The sequence below is a fragment of the Phoca vitulina genome, unplaced genomic scaffold (assembly GCF_004348235.1).
Source record: "Phoca vitulina isolate PV1807 unplaced genomic scaffold, GSC_HSeal_1.0 scaffold23, whole genome shotgun sequence".
NCBI lineage: Eukaryota > Metazoa > Chordata > Mammalia > Carnivora > Phocidae > Phoca > Phoca vitulina.
The window spans coordinates 4409416-4426294 of record NW_022589726.1 but is presented as its reverse complement, the minus strand read 5'-3'; the positions used below and the strand labels follow the sequence as shown (position 1 = coordinate 4426294).

The window sequence follows — 16879 nt, the reverse complement described above, 5'->3', positions numbered from 1 at the left end:
CTAGATTCTCTTTACCTTCCTCAAACCATGTTGGTGGTTATAGGTTAGACTCTCACCCGGAAGTTGCAAATCTCAGTCCTGCAGGCTGAATCATGTTTTCACCTATGTGCTATTTGTCCTTGACAAATGTTTTGGTTTATTTTTACCTTTGATTTGTTTCTGAACAAATTAGTTGCATCATTTAAAAATGAGATTTAAAATTAAAATCTGCATTTCTAGCTTCACTTTTAAAATTGGCCACTTTGACAACACTGAATCCACATTCTTGGAGGAAGTTGAGTGATTCTACTTGTTGGATGGCTCCACCCTTTAGCAGGGCCTGTAGCCTCTGTTTGCTCTATGCCCCACCACCCCTGTCTTCCTGACACCAAGACTAAAGGGTCACTTGTCAGTTATCGATATGCTTACATGCTTGGTTTTTGCTTATGTTGACCCATTGTACTCACTTACCTGCCTGGCCCGGGGAAGTATTGGAGCTTGGGACCCTATTTTAACCTTTGCTTCTCAGCCCATTACCTGGAATCTAATTTCTTCCCCTCTTATGTTTCTGCTCATTCATTACTCTGCTGCTGAGAATGTGAGGTATTTGGGTGAACTGTTGGATAGGATCCTCTATCACCATTGGGCAGTGAATACAGTGTGATGACTTACTCCCAACGGCCTCCAGAAAACATGGCTTGGAACTTAGAGTCTAGATTTAGCCCTGGGCTACACGTTTTCGGCATCTTAATTCATATTGCATCTAAAGGCATATACTTAAAAATATCATTTGACCTCTTCCTTGCTCTGCACATCCAATCAATAGCCAATTTTGGATTCTATACCATCTTCAGCCTTTAATACTGGTCTAACTTTGTTACTGCCCTAACCAACACGTTCCAACACAGCTCTCTTTCAAGCTAGATTTAATTACATTTGTGCATGACCACTACCTAAATAGAAATCATCAACAGAGAGTATAAATATGCATGGAATCGGATGTAGCCCAGCATTCAAAATCTACCCACTCTACCCTAAGAGCAGCTCTCCAGGAAGTACAAATCCAACCTGTTTGCCACGTTTTCTCTCCACAAGGCCCACACCGCCACAGCTGTTTCTGTGTGCACTTACGTTGTTTCAGTCTCTTCCAATTTCAGCTCTTAGTGACACCCCCTAGATTAAATAACTCTATACTTCCTCTGTTCTCTTGAGATGTTTTCCCCAGGCCTTATCAGCGTCTGCCTTGAGTTATAGTTCCTTGTGTTTTTCGCACACCCTACATTTAAACCTGGGGAGGGCAGGGACCATTATTTACTCATTTTTTCTTTCCTGCACCCAGCAGAGAGTTTAACACAGGTTGAACTGAAAAAAAAAAAAAAAGAATTCAATAAGCAACTTAATGACTTGTCCTTGAAGGTCTGGGGCCCAATATGACCTTCAAAGTAAGATTTTAAGCCTCTCTCTCTTCCCCCCCCCCCAATATAGAATTACCTTGCTTGTTTTCAAGGAACAGTTTATATGTGTGGAGTTTTAAAATACTTATTAGGAAGCATACCACGTCACCTATACTAATTTTAATAATGAAGCAATCAGACAAATCCAGACTGTGGGACATTCTATAAGACAATGGGCCTGGATTGTTAAAAAAGTGTCAATGTCATAAAAAGCCACACAACTAAAAATGACAAGAGTGTTCTATATCTCTAAAAGACATAACCAAAGGCAATACATGAACATTCACTAGATCCTTGATCAGAAAACAAAAAGTCATAAAAGATATTTTGGGGACAGTGGGATTAATACTAATGAGATATTAGTATTAGATTTATATTACATTTCTTGGGTATAATAATACTGTGATTATGTGGGAGAATGTCCTAATTTGTTAGGAGACACAGAATTATTTCTGGGTAAAATGTCAAGGTGTCAGCAACTTATTTTCAAATGGCTCAGCCAAAAATGTATATAGCAAAAGAGAAAAAGGAAAAGTGGAAAAATATTGGTAATTAGTAAATCTGGATGAAGAGTAAGTGGGTATTTATTTCATGGTACTATCCTTGCAGCTTTTCTATAGGTTAAAAGCTTTTTCAAGATAAAATGTTGGGGGAAAAGAGAAAAGGAAGGGACTAAAAGAGACAATTTAATTCCCTAATTGTATTCTTAGGCTATTATTAAGTAAATTAATAGTTGAGCAGGAAAGCAAAACTTTTATATTTAGGAGTGAAACCAGCTAAAAGTGAACCATATATACTCAGTTGTAAGAGTTACTGAATCAAATGCAGTTTTGTTGCTCATTAGAGGGGCTTCTCATACTTTATACTTTCAAAGAAAATAAAATCTGGAGGAGATAGACTAGATGTGTATCAAAGGAATTTAAGTTTTCACTGTGATTAAATTTGGAAATACTTCACCAATCCTAACTTTTCATTAGCATAAGCCTGTTTAAATTATCTGCTATTCAAGATCTCTATAAAAGCGAATATATTGATTTCTCTAGGTAAAACACACACACAAACTCTATATTTGCCTGGTTATGGCTAAATTGATCTGGTTGATAGAGGGGGAGATATATTGGTGTAAAAGGACAAATAAGAGATAAGACTATTTATTGCCCATTTATGTAATTACATGTGTCACTAAGGACAAAGGTCCTTAAAACAAAGACGAAAGGCAGAGTAGAAACAGTTCCCTACAGTAAGATAGATGGATTTGTTACCACTTCCCTCTTCATGAATTTTTTTTTTTCCTGCATGGTCACATATTCTGGTTTTATAATCATTTTGAGAACCTAACCATCTTTCTGGACACAATTTGTTGGCAGAAGATAGGCTTCGCTCCAATAAAAAGAAAATGAAGATTTTTCAAGAGCATTCATAGGCTTCAAGTCGAGAGGACAGCACTTACTTCCTGAGCTCTGAGAAACCGTGTTCTGGGAGGAAGTATTACTAGGACCCCAGCACCATGGATGTGTTAGGGGAAAATGAGGCCCTGCAGCAGTTCTTCGAAGGTAAGAGGCCAGTTTCCAACATGCACTTCCTGCTTCTGAGAAATGCCTCTGCTCGTGATCACTGTTTCACCTTTTTGGAATTCACTTAAACTTGGCCTTGGAAGAAATGCTATCATACTAACTGGCCTAAAATTGGAAGTGGAGGTTTATTTGCTGTGTTTGTAGCAACAATCAATGGTAGTGATTTAAAAGAACACAGGATTTCCATCTTCTAGCTTGGTTGTTAAAAGAATCACGGGGTCAGCATATCTATGTTCCTAGTGTTTGTCTCTGTCCTGTGCTAGATTATATTTCTTCTAATCCCCTACGTTTCAAAAATTGCAGGTTTGTCTTGTCTCTAAAGTTATTGAATATAGCACAAGAAAGATGTAAGATTTTATTAAGACAGTTTTTCTCTGAGTATAGTTAAATATAAAACAGCAAAGGAACACCTCCTCCCCCTTCACATTTTTGTTTTTCACAACACTTTATTTTTTTTTAAGATTTTTTTTTTTTTTTATTTAAGAGAGAGAGAAAGAGCACAAGCTCAAGCAGGGGGAGGCAGAGGGAGAAGCAGACTCCCTGCTGAGCAGGGAGCCTGATGCGGGGCTTGATCCCAGGACCCTGGGATCAGGACCTGGAACCCAAGGCAGACGCTTAACCGACTGAGCCACCCAGGCACCCCTTACAACACTTTAAAAATGTGCAACTGAATAATGATTTGTTTTTGAAGGGACAGGCATATTACAGCAATGAGTACTTCTTCCCCAAAGGAGAGGCATACTATAGGACATGGTTACACAGATTTTCTTCCTTCTAAAAATCTGAACTGGCAGTAAAGCTCCTCATATTTAGTGGGGTTGATGTTCTCATGGTGGGTCTGTTGAAAATGTCAGCAAGGACTTGCCACCAGAGACCTCAGGGCGGCTTTGGTGTTTCATCAGCCATGGTCAGACGTCCACATGAAGGGAACTGTGACCATAGCTTTTACACATTTGAAAGTTATTTCCCAGGAGGAAATAGGAGAATTGAGGGCAGACCTGTTTATTCACAGAATGCAGAGGGCAGTTTGCAGCATATTGAGAAGTGCTTTTGGCATTTCTTGTGATTAGTAGAGTGCCTGACAAATTCTGGATGTTAAAAAGTTGAATGGAATTGACCCAACACCAAATAGTATCAAATGCAGAGTGATCATACCAAAGAAGTAGTGAGATTCTAGGTCACCATCAGAAGGAATCAATACAATATGGTGGTTTCTGTGGCTTGGATTTTGCCAGAAGTGACAAGAAGAAATGTAAGACCAAGAGAATTATCACATTATCTCAGTCGTGACCCATCCCATTGGGTATTTGGTCTCTGACAGTGGCCAAATCAGTGTGCCGACCTGGGCCAGGTTTTGCACACAGTAGGCACGCTAATGTAGTTCGATTGTTATTGCCTGATTTTATAGTCTATGAAACTTTCATTCTAGTAGTGGGTAGCAAGCTCTAAGCTACAGTTACATACGCTTTATTTTAGGGAAACCACCAATTCATTTTATAAAAGCATAAAGTCCATTTGATTTCCTTCTAGAGCTGGAGAAGACCTAAAAAGTTAATCTGGTCTACCTTCTGGTTTTGGGAAGTTCTGTTATACCTATAGGATTCCTAGACTCTCTTTGTCTTATTTTCAGGGTCTCTAGGGATACAGTTTCCACGAGTCTTCTCTGTAGCTTGCTAAAATATCTGATTATTATTTTAATAGTATTTTTCTTAGCTTAAACCAAACTCTGTTGCTCCATTTGAAGCCTTTCTTTTTTTTTTTTAAGATTTCTTTTTTTTTTTTTTTTTTTGACAGAGAGAGTGATAGTGAGAAAGAGAGCACAAGCAGGGGAGCGGCAGGCAGAGGGAGAAGCAGGCTCCCTGCCAAGCAAGGAGCCCAATGCAGGACTCGATCCCAGGACCCCGGGATCATGACCTGAGCCGAAGGCAGACGCTCAACCAACTGAGACACCGAGGCGCCCCTGAAGCCTTTCTTTTCATGAGGGATCAGTCATTTCTCCTCATTTTTAGAAATAAAAAAATAAAGGCAGTAGCTTAAGTGATTCCCTTCCCCCTGAAAACCACACAGCTAGTTGTCAATTTCTTATTACCTCTGCTATTCAGCAAATATTGAGCACCTACCATGTGCCCAGTCCAATGACCACCTCTTCTAAATGGTAGCTTGTAGGGCTTTGAAGTCTTTCCCTTAGATCTTAGTGATTCCTTTCTCAAATATTCCTTAGAATGAGGACAGCAAAAGTAGATCCGATAATCTCATGAGGAGAGCCAACTGTTGCATGTCATGCTCCTGCTGATGTATCAGCTCTTCTTTTTTTTTTTTTTTCCTTAGAGAGGGAGAGGGAGGGCAGGGGCCAAGGGAGAGGGAGAGAGAGAATCTTAAGAGGGCTCCATTCCCAGCATGGAGCCTGTCAAGGAGCTCGATCTCACAACCCTGAGATCATGACCTGAGCTGAAATCAGGAGTTGGCCACTTAACCGACTGAGCCACCCAGGCGCCCCTATCAGTTCTAATTAAATGCAGTCTTATATAAAAAAAAATCAAGGTCTGAAAAATCAAGAAAAGTTCTGGCTATTTGTTACCTAGCTGAAAGCTATTTTTCTCTGTTTCCTCAGACCCTTCATTCTAAGAAACTAAGCCTTAAATGCATTTTTCCTTATGAACATGTTGGGTTGGGGTGCCTGGCTGACTCAGTTGGTAGAGCATGCTACTTTTGATGTCAGGGTTATGAGTTTGAGCCACACATTGGGCATAGAGATTACTTAATAAAAAAAATTTTTTTTAAAGTATCTGGATTGGGGCACCTGGGTGGCTCAGTCGGTTAAGCGTCTGCCTTCGGCTCCAGTCATGATCCTGGAGTCCCGGGATGGAGCCCCATGTTGGGCTCTCTGCTCAGCATGGAGTCTGCTTCTTGCTCTGCCTCTGCCCCTCCCCGCTTGTGTTCTCTTTCTCTCTCACTCTCTCTCTCAAATAAATAAGTAAAATCTTTAAAAAATAATAGAATAAAAAAGATCTGGATTGACAATATCATTTTCAATTAAATGGTCTTGAGTGTCAAAGCTCATGATGATCTTAGTTTTTATTTTAAACTTCAGATGTGCCTAAATCTTTATGATGTGTGTCAGGAAAATGGCAAGAACAAAGGGTGGTTTCAGGTAGCTGGCAATTCTAATTCCCGGTCTTCCACTGATGCAATAGGCAGGCCAATTAAAGCAGAGGAAGATCGGGTATTCTAGGGATCCCAACATCCTCTGGAAACTGATACCATGTGACATGTTTGGCTTTTTCAAGAAAGCTGGTACCATTGCAAGAGAAAGGTTGTCAGAAGAGAAGCACATTATTTTATTTATAATAACTAAAACTTGGTTACAAGCTAAATTTCTAATAGTGGTGGATTAATTAAATGAATTATGGTTTTTCCATATAACGGAATATTTTATAACTATAAAAATGATGTAGATAAGGAAAAATGTTCACTATATAAAGGGGGAAAGTAGGTTATAAATTGGTATATACAATTGAATGTTATATATACATATCTATATATACATATATATATATAACTTCCCAGAACAAAGTTTGTTAAAACTGATTTGAAAACAGTTAATATATATACATACATGCTGACACATATATATAGAAACAACTGGATGAATACTCTTCAAGTATTAATAGTTGTTATCTCTTAGTGATAGGAATATGGGGATTTTCATTTTCCTCTTTATTATCTAAGCGCTTCATAATTGAAATGTTATTATGTTATAATCAGGTTATGTTAACTAGAGGAGAATGAGTTTAATTCAGCAAAACTCTTCTGTTTAAGATCCATGTATAAAGAAAAAATTGTAAAAGACTTTGATACAGTGAAAAAGATTATGGACATCTTCCCTAGAAAACCATGCCTAAATCACATCCTTCTGGACTATCAGATTCTGTGGGATTTATACCTTTCATTGTCTTAGAGCTATTTTAAAACTCTATACATTGTAGATAACTGATATTCATGTAAATGATTTTGTCTATAGATATGCAAATGAATTTGATTTTAGGGGGAATCAATAGATCTGGTAAAAGCCAGTTTTGCATTTACTTGTAAATTCATTCCATGGCATAGATAGATACATGTGTTGCAGATCTAGATCTAGGTCCGCAGTCTGAATTCTCCTTGAGCCAGTTGTAACATCTTCCTGCTTCCTTCATTAATTCGGTAGTTAAGTGGCCCCTGAGTGGTGCAGTCAGTTGAGTGTCGGACTCTTGATTTCGGCTCAGGTTGTGATCTTCGGTTGTAGGATTGAGCCCCATGTCAGACTCCACACACAGCAGGGAATCTGCTTCTTTCCCTCTCTCTCTCCTCCTCTCCCTCGGCCCCTCCCTCTGCTTGTACTCTCTCTCAAACAAATAAATCTTTTTTAAAAAATTAGGTAGTTAAGTAAAATCTTTGATGTGCATTCATCTTATATTTGTATGAAAGTCATGATTTGATCTTTAAAAATAGATATCCTTTAATACTTGAAAAGTTTTAAGTTGGTTAACTTGGACACTTTATCAGTTTCACCTTAAGTTTGAACCAGATTAATAACAATATTTATTATACATTTACCATGTGCCCAGCACCATGCTATTCACTTTATGCTCATAATTTCATTTAATTCTTAAAACAACTCTCTGGGTAAAAAGGAATAAGCAAATGAAATGCAGTAAATCTCATTCTTCTGTTTACTTCATTTTTTTTTTTTTTTTGAAAGCTGTGACTTCACATTCTTAATTTGTTTCCTTATGGGTATTTTTGGGGGCTACCTTGATGTCAGAGGAACTCATCTTTTATTTCCAGGCTTTTAGAACACTTTATAAAAACTGATTTGAGAAGAATATTTAATTGTTCATTGTATTTAATCTTTAAGAAGGAAGTCTCCTGAATTGAGAACCTATTTAGCTCTTCCTCTTGGTCATGTCCTGAAGTAGGTTCTCAAACACCTGTTGGCTTATCACAAAAGCAAAAGAGGAGATTCTTGCCCTGACTGAGTGGAGTGGGAAAAACCACATAGTAAGAGCAGATAACAATGAGAAGCACAAGAAAGGCACTGGGCCACTGAAACTCCAGCACACTCATTGAAGTTTGGGGAGCAGGTGGCTTCTAGAACCCGAAGCGGTGGACAGGCAGGAACCACCCAATGGCTCCTGAGATCTAAGAGGAAGAATGGTCCATTCAGGAAGCAGCTGTCAACAAACTTCCACATAGTTTCTGCCCCATCTCTCTGCTTAAGATTTAAATTGCTAGGTAGCTGTTATTAAATGAGAGTTGTAGGGATGCAGGGTAGGCAAAAACATCTGCTGCCCATGAATTGTACAGGGATACCATGGAGGGGCCAAATGTTCAGGAAAATGGGGAAAATGCTGAACTCTGGAACAGTGACTCAAGTGCCCAGCCCCCATGGGACTGATCTAGAAAAGCTTCCAAGGAAGGTAAGCAGAATTGTTGAGAAGAGCGATGTCGCTCAGAAAAGTACCTATATGCATATAGTAGACACTCAGTAATATTAATAGAATAAATGAATGAAAGAACAGTGCAAAAGACTATTCTAGTCCACAAAGAGTGACTGAACTCTAGGTTTGGAGAACCCAGCAAGTTCAAATATAGGAAGAAGGAAAACTTGCCCAGTAAGTGGAAAGGTCCAGTGAATAGAATAAACAGAAGCAGAGCAAAGTGTTGCCAGTTGATGGAAAGCCTCAGATGAATGGTAAATGTATTCGGTGGTCCTGGCATATTATTTCTCCAAAAGTGAAACCAACTCTAACTGGTGGATGACTCTGACTTCCTGAGAGGCATCAGAAGCTCCGAACAGCTCCCAGCAGTGGAGAAGACTGAAGCTGTAGTGTCAGGGCTGACCCGGGACAAGGCTGTCTTGTGCAGAAAGGGTATCTTTGGCCTCAGGCCAGTCTCTCAATTCTTTGTTTTTCTTTCACTTTGGGACCACCACTTTCTCACCCTCCCAGCACCCTATGCCCTCTTCTTTCTGTGCCAATAAAACCTGGGCTTGCACGGAAGGTACAAACAGCAAATGATCTGATGTCATCACACATCTCTATAGAGTCTTGCGCACCATGTGCTTTCATAGGACACGAAGATGTTTTGATCAAATGAGTCAAAAAAAGTTACATATCTAAACGTAGGATTGGTTGCTCTCTAATGGTGGAATTTTAGACGTTGTGTCCTGGCAACATCCTGTGGTTATTACTGTAGGACTGTTTTTTATTGAGCATTTACTATGTGCTGGGTATAGAATTTTAGTTAGGAACATGGATTCTGAGTCAGTCATCTTCGATGTGAATCCTGGCTCTGCCATTTATTGCCTCTCAGTTGATGGAGAAGTAAACCTCTTCAGGTCTTAGTTTCCTTATTTATAAAATGTGGATAACTGTATTATCCCAAAATATGGTTGTAAGGGGCTATGCCTGGCACAGAGAGCTCAATTAATGTTAGCTATTATTATTCTTGTTGTTACCTTGTTATTGTTTTCTCTGTGTGAGGTCAGAGCAGCCCTGTGAGGGACTTTTATCCTCCCAGGAGAATCAGAAGGCTGGTGGATGTTAACTTGCTTGAGGGTCATCCAGGTAGGTAGTATGTGGATGCGAGTTCCTCATGTGTCCCTTTCCTTTATTTAATCAGCCACTCAAAGTGAGCCAGGTGCTGCGTTCCTGGCTAGGGATTCAGTGGTGAACAAGCAGAGTCCTAGTCCTGAAGCAGCTCCTCTTCTGGCTGAAGAAAGAAGACAATGAAGAGATAAGCAAGTAAATAAAATGACTTCAGAGAGTCATTAATTATGAAGAAAATAAAACCAGATAGTTGTGTGGAAAGAGACTGAAGGGAGAGTGGGTTACATAAGCTCGGGTAATCAGGAAATCTTCTGAGGAGGTGGCATTCCAGCAAGTTGTCCACCAGGGGTAGGATTGCTGGTCAGTGCTGTGTCCGTGTGAGACTTGTGTTCAATTACTTTAAGTGAGGTCAGTCACTACGTTTGTATGATTTTCTCAGCAGTATTCAGCCACTTAAGTGCAGGCTTGGGGCAGGAGAAGAATTGGATTTTTACAAAGTTGAGGTTTTCCCAGGTGAGTCCCACAGACGGAGAGAAGGGAAGAGAGTGACTAGTCTTTGCAAGGGAGTAATTGGAGTGACAGGCCCTGACATCTAAGCTGGCTAAGAAGGGAAGGGGGAGTCGCAGGAGGTGAGGAGGTGAGGAGGTGTGGAAAAGTGGCAGGAGGGTTCATGAAGGGGGGATCCCAGTGGGTGAAATGATTAGAGTAGAGACATAAGTGTCACTGAGTGATAAGCTGGTCAGAGAACACAGCCCTTGGGACTGAGACTTCAGAGGATGGTGCAGTTACTGGCTGGAGCCAGGTTTTCGCAGCGCACCATGACAGGAGCTGTCTGAGGGGAGGTGGAGGAAAGGTAGTAGGAGGTAAGGAGTCTAAGAACCCGAGAGGCTGGGAGAGCGTCGGGGGGATGTGGAGGCCCCCAGCAGTGATGGCGAGAGTGGTGTTGCAGAGAGGAAGAGAGGGAAGCCCATGCCCAATGTCCAGTGAGACAGGAATAGTGAGTGAGTGAGAGTTTGCTAGACGGGACTACCAGGAGGGGGCCTAGTCATCTGGCATGTGCTTCATTTGAAGAAGGGAGGAGGAAAGCTAGTCTGAAAGTAGCAGAAGAGCAAGGAGGACACCTCCCCTTCTCAGCCCCCAGGAACATATGGGAGAACCTTTATTTGAGATGTTCTGTAATTTAATCAGTTCTTACTGCTGGACATTTGGGCTTGTTCTAGTTTTTTTTTTTTTTTAACCTGTTCTACATATACTGTGATCAAATTTCCCCCCAAACCCTTAGTTATTTACTTTGTATGAATCTCCTCAAAATAGAGTTACTGGCATATAGAATTTTTTTTTTTTAATTAGCTCTTTGGTAAGTATTGCCGAATTATCTGCTAGGAAGTTTTTTTAAAAATCAATCTGTAGACTGTCCCTATCACTGCTGTCTGATATTCATTTTCATTTTTTTACTAAAAAAGATACTCTATGCCCAGAGTCCTTAACCTGGGATAAGATTCAGGGGGACTCGAAGCCTCTGACACTGAGTGGAAATAGGTGTTTGTGTAGGCTAATACGTCAGCGGAAGCCTCCTTACTTTTCATCAGATGCCTCGTGAGGTCTGTGACTCGGAAGAGCTGAGGGACCCCTGCTCTGGTCTCAGGCTGTTGGCGGCTTCTCTCACCTGCCCCTCCTGAGGGAGCCCGAGCCTGGAGCCTCCCATGATGGAGAGGATGCCCTTGGAACTAGGGAGAAGATCGTAGACTGCGGCATGTTTCAACAATTAGAGTCTAGAAACTTAGAGATTCTACTTAAAACGTTGTGAAGAGATGGGATAGGGAGATATGATGACACAATTAAGAGCAGTAATGAAAATAGTTAATGGTTTCACCTCTATACTCTGAGTTGTCACCGTATCAGAAAACACTTATACCAAAGTGATACTGTAACCAAAAAGGGAGGGAATTCTTAAAAGTCTGCACTCAGTTTTATTGTTGAGTATAGGAAAATCACCAGAAAAAGGTGATTATTTCCTTTGCCCTGGGCTTCCTTCTGTCCCCAGGGGCTGTGCCAGAAGTACTTGAAGAGAGGCTTCCAGGGGCCCAGTCTGCTAGGAGGAAGCTCTTGGCAGTGGATCAACGTTTGTTGATTATTTGTGCCTAGCCTACTTCTAAAAAGATTCAGGGAATACTTTATATTACATAATACCTTAAAAATTGATGTAATAAAGTCAATACAAGGGAGTGGAGAGGGTAATAAAACATCCTGGGGAGGTGTGAATAATAGCAAAATTCAGGTATCAGTGGGTCAGCGAGGAGATTTAATTCTCTTTTCTCAACTCTAACCCTCCTTCCAGACATTCACTTCTCTTTCATCACCAAACTCTGAAAAATACCCACTCTATTCTTCACGTCCTATTTGCTTTTCAACCCAATTTAATCTGGCTTCTGCTCTGACTTGCTCTTCTGAAATTTCTCCTAATGGCTAGATTGCATTAAAAAACCTTCGGCCCTCATCCTCCTGGCGGTGTCTCTGGGATTTGTCACCATCGCCCATTGTTCACTCGTGGAAGCTTTATCCTGTTTGATCCACTGGCATCTTCTTTCCTGGTTCTCCTTCAGCCTCTGTGTCCTCTTGGGTGCTTTCAGTAGTTCGCCCCCCCCTCCTTGTCTGCCCACAAGTCCCGTTTCAGAAACTCTCTTATTTGAACACCAAAGCTTACCCTGAGTGGGCATTCCCATGGATCAGCATATCCCAAACTCTATTGCCAAGTTCCAGACCTAGATTTATAGCTGTTTAAAGTACATATGTATGTGCCCAAGTGTCCCTCAGTTTTCCCAAATCCACCCATTCAGAGTGGAACACATTAACCTTCTCCTCTCTGATTTCAATCTTCACTGCCTCCTGGGTTCCCTTCACTCTCCAACAAACCCCCCAAACTAGAAACTGGGGTGCCACTCTTGAAGACTCCTTCTATACTCTATAGCTAATCATTTATCAAATTGTTGCTTCCACCTTAGAAATGTCTTTCAGCTGCAACCTCCCCTCTGTTCAAACATTTCATCTCTTACAAGAGTCTCCTAACTTCTGTCCTTGTGCTGACCACCTTCCACTTTGCTGTTGACTCATGTGGATGCCATTGCTTAAACATTTTCTGTTGGATCTCCTTTGCCTGAGCTTAGCATAATTGTCCCAAGATAACATTCCAGGTGTCCTTATCGCAGGGGACTCCTCCATACTCATATCTATTACAGATGGTTTGATACAAGTGGTTAAGGGCATACTCCAGGGCCCGAGTTCTAATCCTGACTCTGCCCCTTGCTAGCTGTGTGATCTTCGTCAAGTTACTTCATCTCTCAGTGTCTCAGTTATGTATCTATCAAACTGGAACACTACTAGCACCTGTCTAATAGGCTTTGGGCAGGTTACATGATGCGGTATACATGAGGCTCAGAACAGTCCCTGGATTACTATTATGTTTGCTATTACTATTATTATCTTCAGTGTTGTTCTTACTATTATCTATACCCCAGCCTCACAGCTTTTCATGGTTTCTTGAATGCATCCTGCCCTTTCATAACACCGGATCTTTGACTGTGCCCTCGACCCACAATGCACTTTCCTACTTCTTTCTCCAGCAAACTTCCCTGGGCTAAGTTGGAAGCGAAATTCTCCATCCTTCTCCAGCACTTTGTGCACATCTTTGGATGCGCATCCTTTACATTAAAGTTCAATTTCTGTGTTTTGCATGTCTTTCTCCCACAGAGGATACTGTAAGCATCTCCGTGTGAGGATTTGCCTTTGTCTAGTTCATCTCTGCAGGCTCACTGTCTTGCATGTTGCAGTTACGTAGATGTTTGTTGAATGTGTGTTAAGTGAGTGAGATTCTTGACCAGAATTTCTGGTGGGGAAACAGGGGCCTTTTTTTGCATTATACATGGTTGTTCAGTTTGTGCTCATTTTCTCACAGATATTTTAATATCCAGACCAACTCTGGAGAGGAAATCACAGCTCCTCATCGAAGTTTGTTATGTGGATTACTCTTGGATCTGTGATCTATAGTTGGGATCTTCCTCTAGTGTGGTAACTCTGTTCTCCTTAAAAGGAACTATTAGTGGGAAGGGAATGAAGGTGGTGTGGTGCTCAGTAGAAAACATGGCAGAGATGCTAACTGGGGATGGAGAGATTCAAAATCCAAGTCTCTTTATGACAGGTTCAGCCTTTAACTCAAACTGGGCCATGAACTGTGAATCAGAATCAATACTTAGAAGTCATCAGGAGACTTTTGGAGTCTAACAGAGGAGTGGACGCTGCAGTCCTGAGCAAAAATAAAGGCCCAGGGGCGCCTGCGTGGCTCAGTCAGTTTTGTGTCTGACTCTTGATCTCAGCTCAGGTCTTGATCTCAGGGTCATGAGTTCAAGTCCCATGTTGGGGTCCATTCTTGGTGTGGAGCCCACTTTAAAAAAAAAAAGGTCCAGGCACCAGGAAACACAGTCAAGGTAATGGCCCTGGGAGTTTGCAGGAATGATCTTGGGGGATTGTCTGATTACACGTCTTTCCCACATTTTACAGGCCACCTGTATCACCTCTGGAAATCAGGCACCATTACAAATCACACACATTGACCTTGAGCTCCTTTCTCCAATCTGCATGTGTGGTGATGAGTGACATAGTGGTTAGAGCACAGGCTTTGCATCCAGATTGCCCTGGGTGCAAATCCCACCTCTACCATGGACTTATGATGCAGCCTTGGCAAATGACTGGATCTCTCTGAGACTGTGTCCTCAGCTATCAAGCGAAGTAGATATTTCACAGGGGAGGAGTGAGAATTGAGTAAGATGATAGAGGCAAAGGGCTTTGCATGGTGCCTGATGCACAGTTACTGCCCAGTGAAGTAGTATGATCAGTAACCTATAATTAAGAAAATGTTTATTCTTTTAAAGGAGCTCCCTGAAACAGCCTGTGATCAGTCAGAAAACCACTACCCTGTAATGAGCCCTTGACTTTATGGGAGACACTGTACTAAACCCTTAGCTGTATTAATTCTTAATTTGCACAACAAAATGGACAAGAAGGTAATGTCATCACCACTTTATAGATGAGGAAAGAGATTCAGAGGTTTGCATCTTGCGCACATTCGCACAGCTGTTACGTCTGAGAGCTTGGAGCTAGACAGAAGCCTGTCTTTCCCTGGAGGCTTGTGCCCTAGTCACTCTGCCCAGTGTTTTCTAAGTGGGTTGCGGAGGAACATCTATAGACTTGAGCTGTGGAACTCACGGCTCCTGTTCAGATGACCAGGACGTGTGTGTGTGTGTGTGTGTGTGTGTGTGTGTGTGTGTGTGTGTTGTGTGACAGTTTGCCAATTTGCATGTAATTCCATTCCATAGATGAAATTATTCTGGAGCCTGAGTGGTTGGTACATTAGTGCCATCTGGCTTTTTTTTTTTTTTTTTTTTGCGAAGCCCAGCTCCTGTGTCATCAGATGTGGTAGAAAGATAATAGTTTATGTTTGTAGAGCAGGCAGCTACAGATACTCCAAAGATAAGGCTACCAATAAGAATGCAAAGATAGAAGAACAGCAACCCTGGCCTGAGGTACTGCTCGGTGCAAGCCAAACATCTATAGAGGGGATTTAGGTAGCGGGGTTGCTCAGAAGTGTAGTAGAAAATGCTAACTCTCCAACGTGGCTTTTTTGGTAACCAGAGTCAGGACAAAAGGTCCAGTGAGACGATACTCTGATATCTGATATCCTGATGGTAGCAACGTAAGAAACAATTGTCATGTATAGCAATGTGAGGTCATGTGTTCTAAGGAGAACGTGAGATGACTTGCTAGCAGAAAAGAGTGTCCCTCCCCTAGGGTGAAAGTGATCAATAGCCTCAAAGATTAGGAGCCGAGAAATATGCTTCCCGTGAATTTATGGCTGTGGGTGGTGGCCTAGGGCTTGGTGAACCAAGGCAGACCTGGGTTTGAATCCTGGTTCCTCTGCTTCTTAGTTGTGTGACCCTGGGCCAATTACTTAACATTTTAAAATTTCAGTTTTCTCCATCTGTAAAATGGGGATAATAACATCTACTTCTTAGGGTTATGGAGATTAATGATGAAATAAATAATAGTTATTGATTTTATGATAACATTTGCAAGTGTGAAGGAACCAAGTTACTTGCTTGCTTGCTTTCGAAACAAGAATGAGCACAAGCCACACACACACACACACACACACACACACACACACACACACACATATTTCTTTTTCGAAGAAACACTCCTGTCTCCAGGGAGTTATTACAACTTTTACATGTTCACATTAATTCCAGAGCCTTTATAATCATAAAATCCATTTATAGCCTGTAGTTGCCAAGCAACATAGGACAAAGTACCGAGTATTTCCTTTTATTGCAAAAGGTTCAGCTTTTCCATATTGGTCTTGAAATCAACATTTTTCAGAAAAGATGGAACCATGACAGTACTATATTTCCAAGGTTTTGTAAGCATTCCTTGTTTGGGGATAAGATCAAAGCTGAAAGGAATATATTGTTATTATTGTCCTGTCCGTGAATAGTCTCAAGCATTTTGTGCTAATTTTATGGTAAATCTGTAAGAAGGTCCAAAGATGGGACACTGCAAATTTAGTTTAAGGAGAGAACTTGCTTCACATAATCTACATTCTGAGGATGCTCTTGCTGTAGGAGAACTAGTTCTTTGATCTGTCAGTGTCTTTCTGGAAAGGCTGGGGTGATATAAAATTCATATGAAGAATGTTATCTGCTGACCTTGGTAACTGCTGACCTCAAACACGTCATTCAACAAGGCATTGACAGGGTTTGGGGAAGCTGGCTTTGAGGCACATAACTGAATTAATTCTCTTCTTCTTGAAAGGTATTACTGCTTTTAATTATTTTTGTTGTTTTTGCCTGTGGATAATCAGGATGTAAACGTTGGAAATCCAAAAAGAACTGAATAAATATATTACTGTATAATATCCTATAAAGTACCCCGGTACAACTTATATTTTTAACAGCTCATAAAAGCATGTATAGAAACAGTTTTTAAAATTTGCACAGCTATTTCTCTATGTATGTGTATTAAAACAGTACAAAAGCAGATTAGAGTATCTCAACTGGAATTCTACTCTCCTTGTCCCATATGCATTCTACACATGCAGTGAGATTCTATAGATGCAAAGGATGGAAGCAATGATCCTCTTTTCTTCCTTCCCTTGTTGGGTTATGCAAGCTCGTTGCTTTGAAACAAATCTGTTAAGTCACACAAGATGTTTTATATGCAGGAAGAGGCAGAA

General features: G+C 40.9%; 1 protein-coding gene across 1 annotated transcript in view; it reads left to right on the top strand.

Moving 5' to 3' along the window:
* The first annotated feature begins 1579 nt into the window (after window positions 1-1579).
* The window catches only part of MYRFL (myelin regulatory factor like), a 113345-nt gene continuing 98045 nt past the window's right edge, over window positions 1580-16879 (top strand). Inside the window, exon 1 of the mRNA XM_032420429.1 lies at window positions 1580-2986. Coding sequence (XP_032276320.1) covers window positions 2941-2986 — 46 coding nt within the window. The 5' untranslated portion in view covers window positions 1580-2940. The remainder of the gene's footprint in view (window positions 2987-16879) is intronic.